This window comes from Gambusia affinis, linkage group LG20 (assembly GCF_019740435.1).
Source record: "Gambusia affinis linkage group LG20, SWU_Gaff_1.0, whole genome shotgun sequence".
Taxonomy (NCBI): Eukaryota; Metazoa; Chordata; class Actinopteri; order Cyprinodontiformes; family Poeciliidae; genus Gambusia; species Gambusia affinis.
The window spans coordinates 14,430,298-14,444,846 of NC_057887.1; the positions used below are offsets into that span (position 1 = coordinate 14,430,298).

General features: G+C 36.6%; 1 protein-coding gene across 4 annotated transcripts in view; it reads left to right on the plus strand.

The window, feature by feature from the left end:
* The window catches only part of dock1 (dedicator of cytokinesis 1), a 221,114-nt gene that overhangs the window by 71,957 nt on the left and 134,608 nt on the right, over positions 1 to 14,549 (plus strand). For 2 of the 4 annotated variants that reach the window (XM_044103786.1, XM_044103788.1), the window contains exons 19-25: positions 1,201 to 1,298; positions 3,499 to 3,588; positions 5,077 to 5,177; positions 5,733 to 5,861; positions 8,790 to 8,898; positions 10,589 to 10,600; positions 12,135 to 12,205. In XM_044103786.1, the coding sequence (XP_043959721.1) occupies positions 1,201 to 1,298; positions 3,499 to 3,588; positions 5,077 to 5,177; positions 5,733 to 5,861; positions 8,790 to 8,898; positions 10,589 to 10,600; positions 12,135 to 12,205 (610 nt within the window). The remainder of the gene's footprint in view (positions 1 to 1,200; positions 1,299 to 3,498; positions 3,589 to 5,076; positions 5,178 to 5,732; positions 5,862 to 8,789; positions 8,899 to 10,588; positions 10,601 to 12,134; positions 12,206 to 14,549) is intronic. The other 2 variants (XM_044103787.1, XM_044103789.1) reach the window with 1 other exon arrangement.

A 14,549-nucleotide genomic window follows, 5' to 3' on the forward strand; every position in this document is an offset into this window, starting at 1 on the left:
ACATTTAGCCAATTTGGCCAGCACTTCCCCCGAGGCCCTAAACTGCCAATGAGTTGTCCTCATTGTGTTCAGTGCGCGTCTCTATGGAGCTATTCTATCGATTTCCAAATCCATGTCTTTTTGGAGAGGATGATACCTGGACACCTGGCCAGACCATTGTGTCCAGATGGTAGATATCCATTCTATGCTCCCATGCTTGACTGACTCTACCAATAACCAGCCGAAACAGAACTGCAAGGGATGATGGTGCCAGAGATATCGGTAGGATGGACCGTGTATACACAACCCTACACAATCATATATATATAAAATTTTAAAACACTATTTAATGCTGGTCACATTTAGAGCAGGCCCAAGGCAGAACTGAACTAAGCAGCCGCTGAAAGCCTCCCAGACCTTCAAGGGCCCCCATAAATGCTAACATTTTGACGTGGCTCACAGATATAAAAACATTTGTTTACTGAGAATGGCGTGTTTGTTACAGTAACTACAGTCTGATTCAATGAGTTTAATATTTGAATTTGAGCTCTGTTTGTTCACAAATACTATATATTTGTGAATGTATTTTGTTATCTCAGTAAAGTATAATTATCACTGAGTGCTTTTAACTTTGGCCAATAAAACTAGCTGCATCTAGAGGCAGACATTAAACACTTTGATCTTGTAATGTCAATGGAATAAATGATCCTATAAGTGGTCAGTTGAGATAGTGACCATAACAATAACTTGCTGTGTTTATAGTTGCTGCTCTTGCAGGCTTTTTTTGTTTTGGAGCTGATATGTGACCCTGCCAGCCACAAATCTTCCTAATATGTAGCTGGCAGGGCTTCTCTAAGCTTGTAAGATGGTATTGTATACACTGAGATTGTCTCTTGGTCCAGTTATAAATGGTTTCATAATGAGCTGACATAAATGTATTTTCTAAGCCTTTAATTTGATCATCCACCAAATGAATGTAATTAATCAGATCGTGACTTATTCATTTGTTCTAATATTTAATTATCCCCTTTAGAATAAGCTATCTGGTAAATTGAGAAACATTGCATTTAGTGAAATTTGCATTTGGATCCCAGACTCATTCATTTTAATTCATTCAGCTTTGACAACCCTTGGAGATAACTTTTTCCCATGTTTTGTTACTGGTTGTTGGATAAAAACAATGGATTCTGCTCGTACATGATATCTATTTGCTTGTTCCAGTCGACCTGCTCGGCCTGCTGAAGTGGCGCTCCAACACCAGCCTCCTGCAGCAGAACCTCTGTCAGCTGATGAAGGTGGACGGTGGTGAAGTCGTGAAGGTCAGAGCTAAATCGGATGCCTTCATTGTTTTATATTTATTTGATTTTGGAAGATGTTTGAATTTCTTGTGGGCTTTCTACTTCCTAAGTATCCTGACATCTAGCAAAATAAACAATCCAGTCACAAACCAATCTTAAGTAGCCGTGAAAGTGACAGCTTCTTGGCAGCAATTTCACTTCAGTTTTCTCTCCCTGTCGGGGGGATCAGATTGTCTTTTTACAATTTTCTAAGTCTCCTAGTGAGGAGGCAGTACACAGCACCAAACCCTGCTTATAAAAGGGAAGATGACTCACTGTCAGATTCATAGTCATGCCATTTTAAGTGCTCAACATGGGGCAGATGAATAAATCACGTTGCACCGAATGCTTTAGGATGGGCTGTTTGGATGCCTTCAGATCACAGAGTATCTGTGGAACTCTAACTATCTTTCCTGTTTAAAACAGTCAATAAATAAAGGATTTTTATTATTAGCACTCAGTCTTTTCAAAATGTCACATTGCCTTTAGTTCGCTGTTTTTTAATGAAGTACAGTTTTTCTTTTAATACTTGACGTATATTGACATATATTGTTCAAAGCATGCAGTGCATAAATAACAGATCAGGGGAATTTTTAAATGAATGACTCTTCTAATATTACCCTTACTAAACCTAAGTGAGTCAGGAAAGGGGCAGAATTTAAGTATTTCCCAGATTTTCATATCTGTCTCATTTGAAAGTAGTATCCATAGACTAATTTCATATCATTAAGTCTAAATGTTAACATGACTTTGAGATAAGTACTTTTAAATAAATTAATGGCGAATTTATTCATTTGTGGGTAATTTGTTCTTTTGTAGTCTTAAAAATAAGCTCAGATGATGTAAGTTTGGAAAAATGTGGAATCTGGTGCTAAAAAAATGTCCGAACGCTGGTTTAAGCTCCCAGCTCTGCGTGTTACGTTTGCTTCTCACTGACAACATGATTAGCCTCTTACATCCAGCAGTGACAGACCAAGCACAATACAGTGATTGTTGTGTTTCTGTCACTTTTTACAACTGTTCTCAGAAATGGCTCAGTTAATGGAGCAAGCAGAGAGAAAGAATATGTATAGTCTGTGTTTCTGAAGGTTCTGCTGACAGAAAAATTATTACATTCTTAGTTGAGCCACACCAGCTTGTCTTCATGGCTGTAAAGAGGCGCTAATGGGGAGCATGGAGTGTACAGAGTTCAGCTGCTAACTGTATAATTTCCTCATTATTCTGTATAAATGTTTAAAACTCTTTTTTTGTTGATTTTATGACCCTATTCCACCCAGTCAAATTGCGAATGAAGAACACCGGATATTGTCACTATATTTTGAGCCAATAGACTAAGGGCCTTGTGTTTAAAATGAGGCTCACTCTTGCGCCCCCTTTAGGTATTTCTTCATCAGACAACAGAGGAATGAAACACAAGACACCAACCTCTCTGTGCTGGTTTAGGTTATGTGACGTTAATTTAACAGTTTTATCCTAAAACAGGCTACTGATTGAATTTTATATGTAAAAAGCATTTACTACAGGAAAATGGGAATGTCTCTAAATATGGATCTTATTATTTGTACTTGCAGTTAACGGGTCTGTCCACTAAATGATTTAAAGGTGTGTTAGCATCTCTGCTGCTGTGTTGTAGCTAAGAAATGGTTTGAGATGATCATAACCTTAATTAAAATGTTTTTTACACTATTTGCACAAATATTTGCCACAAAAATGCCACGCATCAACAGCTTTTCTGGTCTTAATAATATAATATATTAGATACATAATATTACAAATAGTAATTTTTTCTGTAACAATTTTTGCTGTTGTAAATTTCTATAATTTTCTGCAATGACTTGCTGCCTTTTATTATTATTTTTTGCCCATTGCCCTTAGTAGTTGTACAGGTGTTCTTGTCAATCCTTTTCCTAACTCTGACTAAACCTTTCACACATTATCGAAATGTCTAAAAGGTTACAATAACCTGACACTTAAATAACCGGACGCTTAAATAGGGTTGTGTGAACTTCTTAGTTATTCTATTGTAAATAATTAACATGAGTTTAGATATTTAAAGTAACGGTAAAATTGTGTCTTCTGTTTAGATATTAGACCGTTTTAGGCTGACTAGTTGAAGTAAATTGTTATTATCTGCATTTAATGCTTCCTTTTGTTAACCTCTGGTGCTTTTCTTTCTTTCTAGTTTCTGCAAGACACTCTGGATGCTCTCTTCAACATAATGATGGAAAATTCTGACAGTGACACTTTTGATACATTGGTGTTTGATGCCTTGGTAAGCACAGACTACACAACGAAGAACACAACATAATTTATGATAGAGATCCTGTCAGTGGAAATAAACACTTGGAATACATTTGTGGCCCACATGCAAATAATAAATGTTGTGAAACATTTCATGTGCTCAAATGCCCTTTGGCGGACATCCCTCCACTGCTTGTAATGCATTTTGATCTCCAAAAAGATCTGTTGTATATTAAATAGCTTGTTTTCAACAGAAACAACATTACTTATGCAGTCATACATTTAAAATATGGTGGAATATATTTTTGTAAAAAATATGCTAGAAAAAGTTGCATGAAAAGGGATAACTGTATCTATGAGAGAATTGTGAAGCAAAGTCTGTTAAAAAAATTTGGAATACTCTCCACACCTTCTGTGCAAACACAAATGCATCACACACAGGCTGCCATTGTCACTTTTTCCTTCCACTAAACTTTACATCGATACACTTGGATGCAGAGTTTTATGACCAGCCAACATCTTTAGCAATGGTCTTTTGTGGCTTATAATTTTATTGGCGGTGTAAATAACCATTTGTCTTGTTTGTCTTCTTAAAGATGCAAACATATAATCTCTGTATTAAAATTCAGGATAAAAAAAAATGTTTTGTGGCATTGGACTTATCAGAAAAGCCGCAAATAATCAAATTTAGCTAAACTAGAAGTATAAAATGTGTGACTACTGAATTAATACAATGTCACTAATGCTTTTAAGTGAAATCTGGAAAAAGTTAAACTTTTCAATAATTCATTTAAGTTTTGCCTGTTGTTGTCAAGTACTGCTTTAGCTTTGTAGTTGTTACAAATGTCCATTTTAAATCCATTTTAAAACAACTAGGATTTCTGATGTGCTGTGGTGACGCAAGGGTTAAGCACAGTCCACATAAGGAGGCCTTGGTCCTCGACGCGGCTGTCGCGGGTTCGATTTCCGGCCTGGCGACCTTTGCCGCATGTCTTCCCCCTTCTCTTATTACCCACTTTCCTGTCAATTAACTATCAAATAAAGGCCACTAGAGCCACTAAAACCTTTTAAAAAAACCAAAAAACTAGGATTTCTGATTAAATTTTACATAGATTTGTATCAGAGGGGTCAGATTTTTCTTCAAGTCGTGTCAGACGTTTTTACAAAACTCTGAAAGAACTGATCTCATACTACATCTTGTTTGCTGCGAAATGCAGTATATTTTGCTTTTAATACATAACTGAGTATCATGCTGAATTCCATCTCGTGTGGCATTGGACTACAGCTGGAGGTTCATCTCTGAAGAGAGTTTTTCTCTTTCTGATAAATTGTGTTATTTGGGGGTTTTAGATTATCATCGGCCAAGGGAATTGAGAGAAAATAGCTTTCTGCTCCAAGCCAATCTTGTGTAATTTCCTCGTCTCTTTCAACATATTGAGTAAGACAGGTAATGTTTGGTGTGCTTCATTACGAGATTCATGGTTCTACATTTTAATGAGTGTCTTTTGTTCCCTGACAGGTGTTCATAATTGGACTTATAGCAGACAGAAAGTTCCAGCACTTTAACCCCGTTCTTGAAACCTACATTCGCAAGCATTTCAGTGCTACACTGGCTTACACGTAAGTTTATTTTTCTTTCTGCAAGTGTTTTCTGTTTCAGAAACAGAAACAGTCTGCCCCAGTCAGACTTTGCTACAAAATCAATCTCACTTTAGATACAGTTTGTTACCTACAGAGCAGCACCTCACAGCCAGCTTTTTGGCTGTAAAACTTCATTTAACCTAGAATAAATTCACCCAAAACAAACTTCCACAATTTCTCAGATGAGGCTTAACACTCATGATTAGAGTTCCTTTAAATACATCCATTTGTATTTTACAAATTCCTCCTGAAACGATTTTAACATTTTGCCACCTATAATGTTTACCAATGCCAGCTGATCAGCTCCTTTTTTTTCCTTTTGTGATGTCATCACCTCATCTACACACAAATCAAAATTAGTGGTATTTTTCTTAACTGTGCTATTTAAAAACTGTGTTTTTGGAAATACTGCTCAGAAAATCCATAGATTACTACCCTGGTGTTTATTTTTTTTATTTTTTTTGTGCTCATCTGTTTGTAAAAAAAATAAACCACTGCATGTAATCTTTAAGTTACTATGTATCATGCTTGCAGGAAACTGACCAAAGTTCTGAAGAACTATGTGGAGAATGCTGAGAAGCTGACAGAACAGCTGCTGATGGCCATGAAGGCTCTGGAATACATCTTCAAGTTCATTGTGCGCTCCAGAGTTCTCTTCAACCAGTGAGTATTGGGGCATTAATACTAATATAGTGTATTGCATTAATTAATTGATTAATTATTAGTTAATGTGTGAAAAAATAATGTCGTCTTGGCAAACCAAACATTTTATATTCCAGCAGCTAGTAAATTAAGGCAGCTCAGCTTTGAAAACCATGTCAGTTTCCACTTAATGCTGTGTAATAAAAAATATAGTAGGATAGAAATAATGCACAATATAAACAGCATTACTTTTAAATAGTTTTTTTTTTTTTTTTATCTAATGCTGATAGAAAATAAACTGCTACATGTATTAATGCGAGTCGATTTATTCTTGCTCACCCTGCTGGCCACAGATCTGATGTGTTTTGCAATCCTGCTGGGCTCAGTTTGCACTGCAGCATATCCTCAGGCCACCTAACTTTTCATTAAAGCTTTAATTGCACCAATAAAAAATGAATCTAAGTTTACTTTTTAGTGGTTTGCATGAGGTTTTTAGGCTTATAATGTATATCTCAAGCAGTTATTGGGTGAGAGGAGGGGTACACCTTAGGCAGGTCCATCACAAGGCAACACAGAGACACACAGGATAAACAAATACCACAGAAATATTTATGTAAACTTTTGACTAAAACAAGTTGAAGTAAAATTCTCCAAATGCTGAAAAAAATATTAGAAATCGTAACTGACCTAAACAGGAAGCATTTACCTTGATGTCTGAAGCAAATGAAATTTGGGAATGTAAAATTTACGAAAGGCATAAATAGATTGATGAACAATCAATTCTATTATTGGATGACGGTGAACTCATGTATCCATCAACATAATGTCATGCACCTTCAGTTTCTTTATGGCTGCAGTCAGAATAAAGCTCAAACAGGCAAAACTAAATGATATTTTAGTCATTTCTGTTGATCTATTTATAATTGGTTTTGGGGATGTTAAATGGAAGATGGGGTTGTAGTGTGACAGAAAGAAGCTGTTGGTGGGATGATGTATGATCCTGGACTAATTGAGTGTGCAGTGTTTGATTGGTTTCCTGCCCAATGTCTGGAGGACACAATGCCCTCTAATTCACATGTTCAGAGTGTGTGCCGGAGCAGAAACAAAGTCAAAATTCTTCCTAATGTGGAAAATTGGGTTAGTTGAAGCTCTCACTCTGCAGCCATTGATGTACAGGTGCCAAGTCTCCATTGACTGGGTCTTATTTATTTTATTTTATTAATGCTGTCTAGTGGAACATATCTGTAAAATTGGAGAGGAGCACCTTAATCACAGAGTGACATGAGACTGCCCAGAGCCCCCTGAGCTCTTCAGTGCTGCGGGCGAGCAGCAGCTTTAAGTAATTGTTGTAGAGGGAGCTCTGAGACGCACGGCTCTAATCCTATGATTTCTGTAAGCCCTCAACAGTGACTCTCCTATACCATGTAATGCCTGGAGCCCTGTGAGATATTATAGCATCACTAGACCCACCAGCATGGAAGAAAGCATGGGAAATCTAATGTACTTATACCAGTTCATCTGTCTTTGACCCATAGCCTTTAGAGTTCCCCCTCCCCCGTCATCCCATATAGTTTTTGTTCTACTCATAAGCCTTGATTATATTACTTTGCAGCAAGTAGAGCTTTGGCTTTTCCAACTTCATCACCAGTTTGGGAAGATTTATGAGCTCTGTAAGTGGGAAATAAACAAACTGTGGATTTAGCACAATTTCCAATAACAAACCAGCAGAAGGAACACATTAGTGCAGCTCAGTAAATTAGAATATCATTGAAAAGTTAATTTATTTCAGTAATTCAAGAAGAAAGAAATTCAAATAGATTAATTACAGACAGATATATTTATTTTATATGCTGATGATTTTTCTCAGCAGCTGATAAAACCTAACATATGTATGTATGTAAATATGGAGGCGTGTGTGTGCGCGCGTGCACATGCGTGTGTGTAGGCGTGTGTGTGTGTGTGTATGGTCTCTCTCTCTCTGTGTGTGAGAGAGAGACCATCTCTCTCTCACACAGAGAGAGAGATGGTCAATGATCATATCCCTGACTCTGTCGCTTTGCTTTCCAACCATATGGCCAGATTTAAAGAGTAGCAGCAGAAGCAAATGGGTTTATCAGTTATTGCCAACAACTGATGGCATTGTCCAGGACATGTTACTGCGAAATATGTCAGAATATGAACTGTTAGCATGTCAGAACAATTATACAGCACCGGTTTTCAGTCAGTCATTTGTTGCCAGAATGATAGTGCTGAAGATTCTTCCTTTCCAGTGCATCAGCATCCACAACAAATCTTTGAAGATATTGGGGTTTAATTTTATTTCCCTCTGTGATTAATGACATATTTTTAATTGAACTGAATTTTACTAACAGACTGCTGACTCTATAGTTGTCCAGCAAACAGTACAGAAGCATTTTAATGGAAAGTTTAGTGGAGCGGAAAGATGTGGTAGATCTGAATGAGGTAGATCAGTGTTTCTCAGCTCCAGTTCTAAGCCATAATCATCAAAAGTAACACAAACGAGAGGCTTTAAATATATCACAGTGTGTGTTGTGAATCTCTCAGCTGTAGATAAGAAAGCAAAGAATGAACACAGATATTTCCTCTCCTTTTTGTTGACTGATATTCCCAGAGAGATATGAGCATAGATCTTAAATTCTTCAGATTTCTGTTTCCACATGACAGCAGGTAGGGGCTTCTGGGTCTTGTCATGTTTTAAATGCTAATCCATCTGGCAACAGGAGTGATGTCTGTGAGTTCTGATCCAAGAGTATTTGCATTGATAACGCACGTGCGGGCTTCTCTGCTAACAATGTTTAATGATTTAACAGTGAAGCATCAGACTCCCGCCGTTCCCAGTGCAGGTGGGGCTGTTTATGCGGGGGCTGAAACAAACAGTGGCCCCAGCGACTGTCTGCCAAACTAACCCGCCGCTTCATCTCCTCGCAGGCTCTACGAGAACAAAGACGAGGCCGAATTCATGAACTCCTTGAGGAGCCTCTTCACATCCTTTAACAACATGATGAACAGTAATTCAGAGAACACTGGCATGGTGAAGGTAGGCTTGTTATCACACGAGTCCAACTGTGTGCTATCGCTCAAACTCTCTGCCAGGAAGTGTCTAATGTGGCATGAATAGTAAATAACTGCTGCTGTGTAAATAGTACATAAGTCTGGAGTGATTAGCATCGGATGACATATTCTGTGAGGGGAGATGCATGAGTCCTGTTTGTCCCTCAGCAGCTTATTAGGCACTGATATCAGGATTTCTTCTTACAGATTTGTCTTCTGTTTGCTATTTTCATGTTTCACTCTTCGGATTTTCTGGATATTTAATCCTTTTTTTCTATTTTCTGTGTTGAAGACTGCACAAAAACAAATATGTGTAACTTCTGACATTTTAAAAAAAATATGTTATTAGTAATTTTTTAGTTAGCATTAAATGTGTTGGAGTTAAAGAAAATCCCGAAATAAGATATCTGTATCTGGTTAAGTGTTATTTTAGATTTATAGTATTTAATCTGTATAAAAAGCTGTTCTAAGGAGTGTTAAGTGCTCCATGGTCCTGCTAAAGGTATAAGTACCACATAATCTGCTTTAAAATCCCCAGTTGCCCATCCCTGGAGTCTAATCTGCCATCCAGCCTCACTTTCCTGAAGCAGGAATTTCACCCGCTTTTTAATCTTTTCCACATTTTGCTGAATTACTGCCAAAAATCTCAGTCCTTTTTATTGAACATACCAACAAAAGCAGTCAGTAATTATGTAGTGTGAATGAGAATTTGTGGTTACTCCTTCTGTGTGCAATTTAATCCCAAGTAATAATAAAAACCTCAGACGGGTTGGGAATAAAGCTGAAGAGAAGTTCCGTCAGATGATGAATAAAGCTCAGATTTTTGGCCGATGTAATACAAAATGTTTTTTGGCAGAAACATTAACCCTGCCATCACCATATTTAACACGCGCCCACATGCACACACACGCACACACACACGCACACACACACACACACACGCACCCACACACACACACATATATATATATATATATATATATATATATATATATATATATATATATATTCACTGGAGCAGAAAACTGCCAAAATCTCTGCTTTTATATTGATGGTCACAGGAATATTGGCTTTAGAAGCAGCACCTTGCTGCTACTTCCCCAATTCATCCTATAGAAATTCAACCTTTTGTTGAATACATAAATAAAAAATTACAGTGTTAAAGCTGTTGTGTGTCTTTGCACATGTGAGAGTTCAATTCAGTACGTTTTCAGCCTGATGACGGTCAACTTAAAATTGATATGTCATTAAACTTTATCAGAAGTTCCACTATTTAAGCCTAACCCTCTGCCAACACTGTCAAAGTTTATAGTTGTAAAAAGCTTCCAGCTTACTTTGTTCTTTATTTTTCTAATAGCTGCTTCATTTAGATTTCAACATGAACATATTTGAAAAAAAAATTCTCCTTGCATAAGAAAGCTCATAAAAAATCTTATTTTCTATTAGTAAAATAAAAATGACATAAGTAGATAAAAATTGTTAAAGCTCTGCCATGTTAGCAAAACAATTCACTAGTTTTTGTGCAGCCTTTCAGATCTTTCTAGCATCCTCAGCTTATATATGTGTTGATTTCTGTTGTTTGTTCCTCTATCCGTGTCTGTGATGCTCTGCCTTTCGTTTCACTTTGACCTTGCCTGTCCTGATATCTGGGTCTCCCCTGGCACTCTCCTCTTTAGCTGCTGCTTAAGGTATTTATGTCTCTTCTTTCCTCCTCCTACCTGTAAGTGTTCTGTTTTTTTTCTTTTATTATTATTTTATGTATTTTACTGTTTTCTTTCTCTGAACTCTGCGACACCAGACTGCAAACCAACTGATAAGCTTGTGGTTTTTTTTTAATTATTATTATTATTCTGTGCAGTCTCTCTCAAAGGCTGACATATGCTTACCTCACATACACCTCTGCTTTTAGAGATAACATAATCACAGGGTGCATGCACCTTGGAGCACCTACAGTAGATCCATGTGCCCAGTCAACCGTAGGGAAAGTTCGGGAGTCAATTAGGAGTCAGTTGCTGTGTAATTGGGTGAGATATTAGCTTTACTGTCAGTAAATTAAAAACTGATCTTGAGGAACGGCCATGAAAGCGAGGAATCCTGGTCTCTTCCCAAAGCTGCCTCTCTGTGAAAGCATCGTAGCAGGTGGAAGCTAATGAGCAGTCCCTTTAAACCTCGCTGAAAAAAAAAAGAACATCTGGTCGGACGTGCACACACTCGTGCGGAAACTCGATCGACACGCAAGTAGACTTAAACTTTGATCAACCCATACCAACAGATGCTTCCGCTGATTGTTGGAAACAAACGGAAGCAAAGGTTTTTCACTGCGACTTAGAAGCCACACTTTAGAGCAGGTGGGACTTGAGCTGCTGATGGGAACAAAGCGAGAAAACTGCTTTCATGGCGCTATATTTGGAGCCAAAACAAACAACTTCTGAGAAATTAAGTTCCCCTCGCTTTTCTGCAGACAGGGTTGGAGGGCAAACATTTTGCATATTAAAGTAAAAACAGATCTGATAAGATTAGAGAAGATTAAATGGAATATCAGTTGGGTGTCATTACTGTCTCTTGAAAATACCATGACAAGGACACAATTGCCCTCTAAAGTAATTCTACACGATGTTTGCAGAGATTTAACATAACAGTCTGCACTGCTAGTCAGTACTTTGTTTTACATTTTTTCTGTTAGAAAAATGCCACTTTTTCTGTTATCAGTCTTGTTTTTTAAGTTACAGCATTCATAGATGTAAGCTGAGTGCTCTTTAACTATTTGTAGCTTAGATTATTGATTTATTTCAAACATAGGTAAAAACGTGGACAGTAAATAGGTAAAAGTTTATATTCCCTATGCCCTTTTATTTTAGTTACACCTCAGTGGATTGGTTTACGTTCACACAGCAGATAAATCCGACCCATGTCTGACTTTTTCATTGCATACCGAACAATTCCAATCTTTTCACTACCTCACAAAAATTTGAATTGGAGTAAATCTCTATCAACAGGTCTAAGATTTAGAAAAAAATTGTGTTTAACAATTGGCCACTAAAATCATCATAATTTTGAGACGTTGATGTCCATCAGTTACAAGACTAGATGAAATGCAAGGAGAAACTGCATTAGATTTTCAGTTATTGTCACTTTACCAATAAAAATGATCAGATCCAGTGAACATTTGTCCAAATATTTGTCTTATTTAGGCTAATTTTTCCTTTGCTTCATCTCCTGAAGGGTGCTGCCTTAAAGTACATTCCTACCATCGTCAATGACGTCAACCTGGTCTTTGACCCCAAAGAACTAAGGTAATTTCACTTGTTTTGCACAATTTTCACTGAGAATATAATCGGATTGATGTGGACCTTTCCTGTCTTAAGGCATATCATATACATATCTTAAGAGCTCTTTCTGTATGGATTGCTTTTAGAAATGCACCATAGAAGTTCAGTGAAGATAATTTGTTACCATTTTTCCAAGTTTAATACAGTTTTATTAGTTTAATTTTTCTCTATAAGAGTTGCTGATTTATATTAGTAAATTAGAAGATCCTAACATATATTCCATCTACTAAACATTTCATTTATACGCTTGGCTTTATGGCTTACTCTCCTTCTGGATTCAATGACATGTGAACATCTGTCATTTAGGAGTCATAGCACAATATTTCTATATTAAAACGCTTTTTTTATTAGTCTTATATAATATTCCAGCTTTCTGAGAAACTGACTGTTTTTTTTTTGTTCTTGAAGATGAGCTGAATTAACAATTGATGTATACCACTTTATGTAATAAGTTTATATATTATATATTTACCTTTTTCAGTTGAATTGGTGAATTTGATAATGTTATGATTTATTGAGATGCTTTCCCTAAATCAAGACTAGCTGTGCTCAGATCTATTTTTTGTTCTGCCTTGCAGTGCTTTTATTCCACACCTCTACATTCAGCAGCTGTATAGTTATGGCCTCTGCTTAACCACACTCAGGTTCCCTTGGAAACTCACTAGCTGCTCCACTGAAGTGTTCATTTTAGTTAATGCTGCCCACTGTGAATGTCATCAGCCACAGCATAATGGATTCTTTATGAAGTGTCACACTCTTGCGCTCTGATCTGTTCATTTATGACATTAAGTCTGACGAAGTAGAAGATGTAACCTGACAATCTGTTCATCTGGATTACTTAGTGTCAGTTCAGAGGATTTCTAGGCTTTTTCAAGACTTTTTTGGGGGCATTAAATTAAAATTAATGCCCTTTTCTCAGGCACCTTTTTTGAAAATCTATTTTTGCTCCTGTGAAAGAAGTTTTAAAAAAGAAGTCCAGGGATCCCATACTGTCTAATGTGTGACATTTATTCTCTGTGTTTTATATGTCTTGATATGTATGAGAAACAGAAAAAAGTTTGTTCCATCCTTTCTATGCTGACCCATGCTTTAGAGCGTAAAGGTTTTGACTTTATGAACCTGATTGCACAAATAAGTAAATGACTAATTTATTCAACATTTTAGTTTGCATTGTAATTTATTCGCCATGTAATCTCTGAGTGAAAAAATTGGAGAACAATCCAATCTGCAGTGGCACTGTTGTTGGTAATTCTGCTGGCAATGCTCTGTGGAACTCCCTTTTTATCAATAGCACTTTTACTCATTCAACATATTTTTTTATAGGATTCAGGTCTGAGGACTGACACACCTATGAGAGAATCTGGATTTTGTGTGTAATTTTATGTATTTTTTTTTCTTTTGATTTGGGTCTGGCTAAAAGATCCAACAGTGATTGATTTCAGTTTTCCTGTTAAGCCCACAAGATTTATTTCAGAGAGTCCCTAATAGTTTGCCTAAACTTGCTTCCAAGTCTCTTGGAAGAGAGACAGGACCGGCACAAATAAATAAGCTGCTACTTGGTGACCCATAAAATGCTAGACTTTATGACAGAGCATAAAATAAAAATAATGAAATGCTTGTCTTGGTTTATTGATTTGATTGTTTCTGAAATGGTAATATTTTTCACACTGGTTAAAATTTTAATTCTGGATTCAAAAGATTTGGGAAGTTAACTTTAGAAAAGTGAAAAGTATAATCTTCATTGTTAGATCTTTGTGTTGACATAGTTACAATCTGGTGCTCTAAGTTTGTTATTTTGGTCAGATCGATCTGGGTCCTTTTCCAGTCTGGTGACCAGTGGCTAAAAGAAATGATTATATTTATACCACGGAGAAACGAGAAGTATTGATTTACTCATTAGAAGAAAATCTAAAAGTGTGAAATATGAATAAAAAATACATTAGGTGCAATTATGCCAAAACATTCCGCCTGCCCCTTCTTTCCCTACTGATTGAATGCAGTAAAGTTGTATAAATTGATTTATTTAATTTTTTTTTCAAATTTGTACAAAAAGGACCATAGCTTTCTGTTTAAGACTGTTTAGAAGAGTTTCTGTTTTCCTGTTTTAAATTGTAAATTTCCTAAATTACATTAGGAATGAACAACATTTGCATAAAATCAAATCAGACCTAACCCCAGTTTCTGAGAAGAGAGGCTATAAATATGACAGTGGGTGCTGTTTTGTCGTTAATTGTTAAATTAATCATAAAATTGTTTGAATAAAAAGGCTGACGCAGCTTGTCTAAGTACACTTGATGCGACTCCAGAG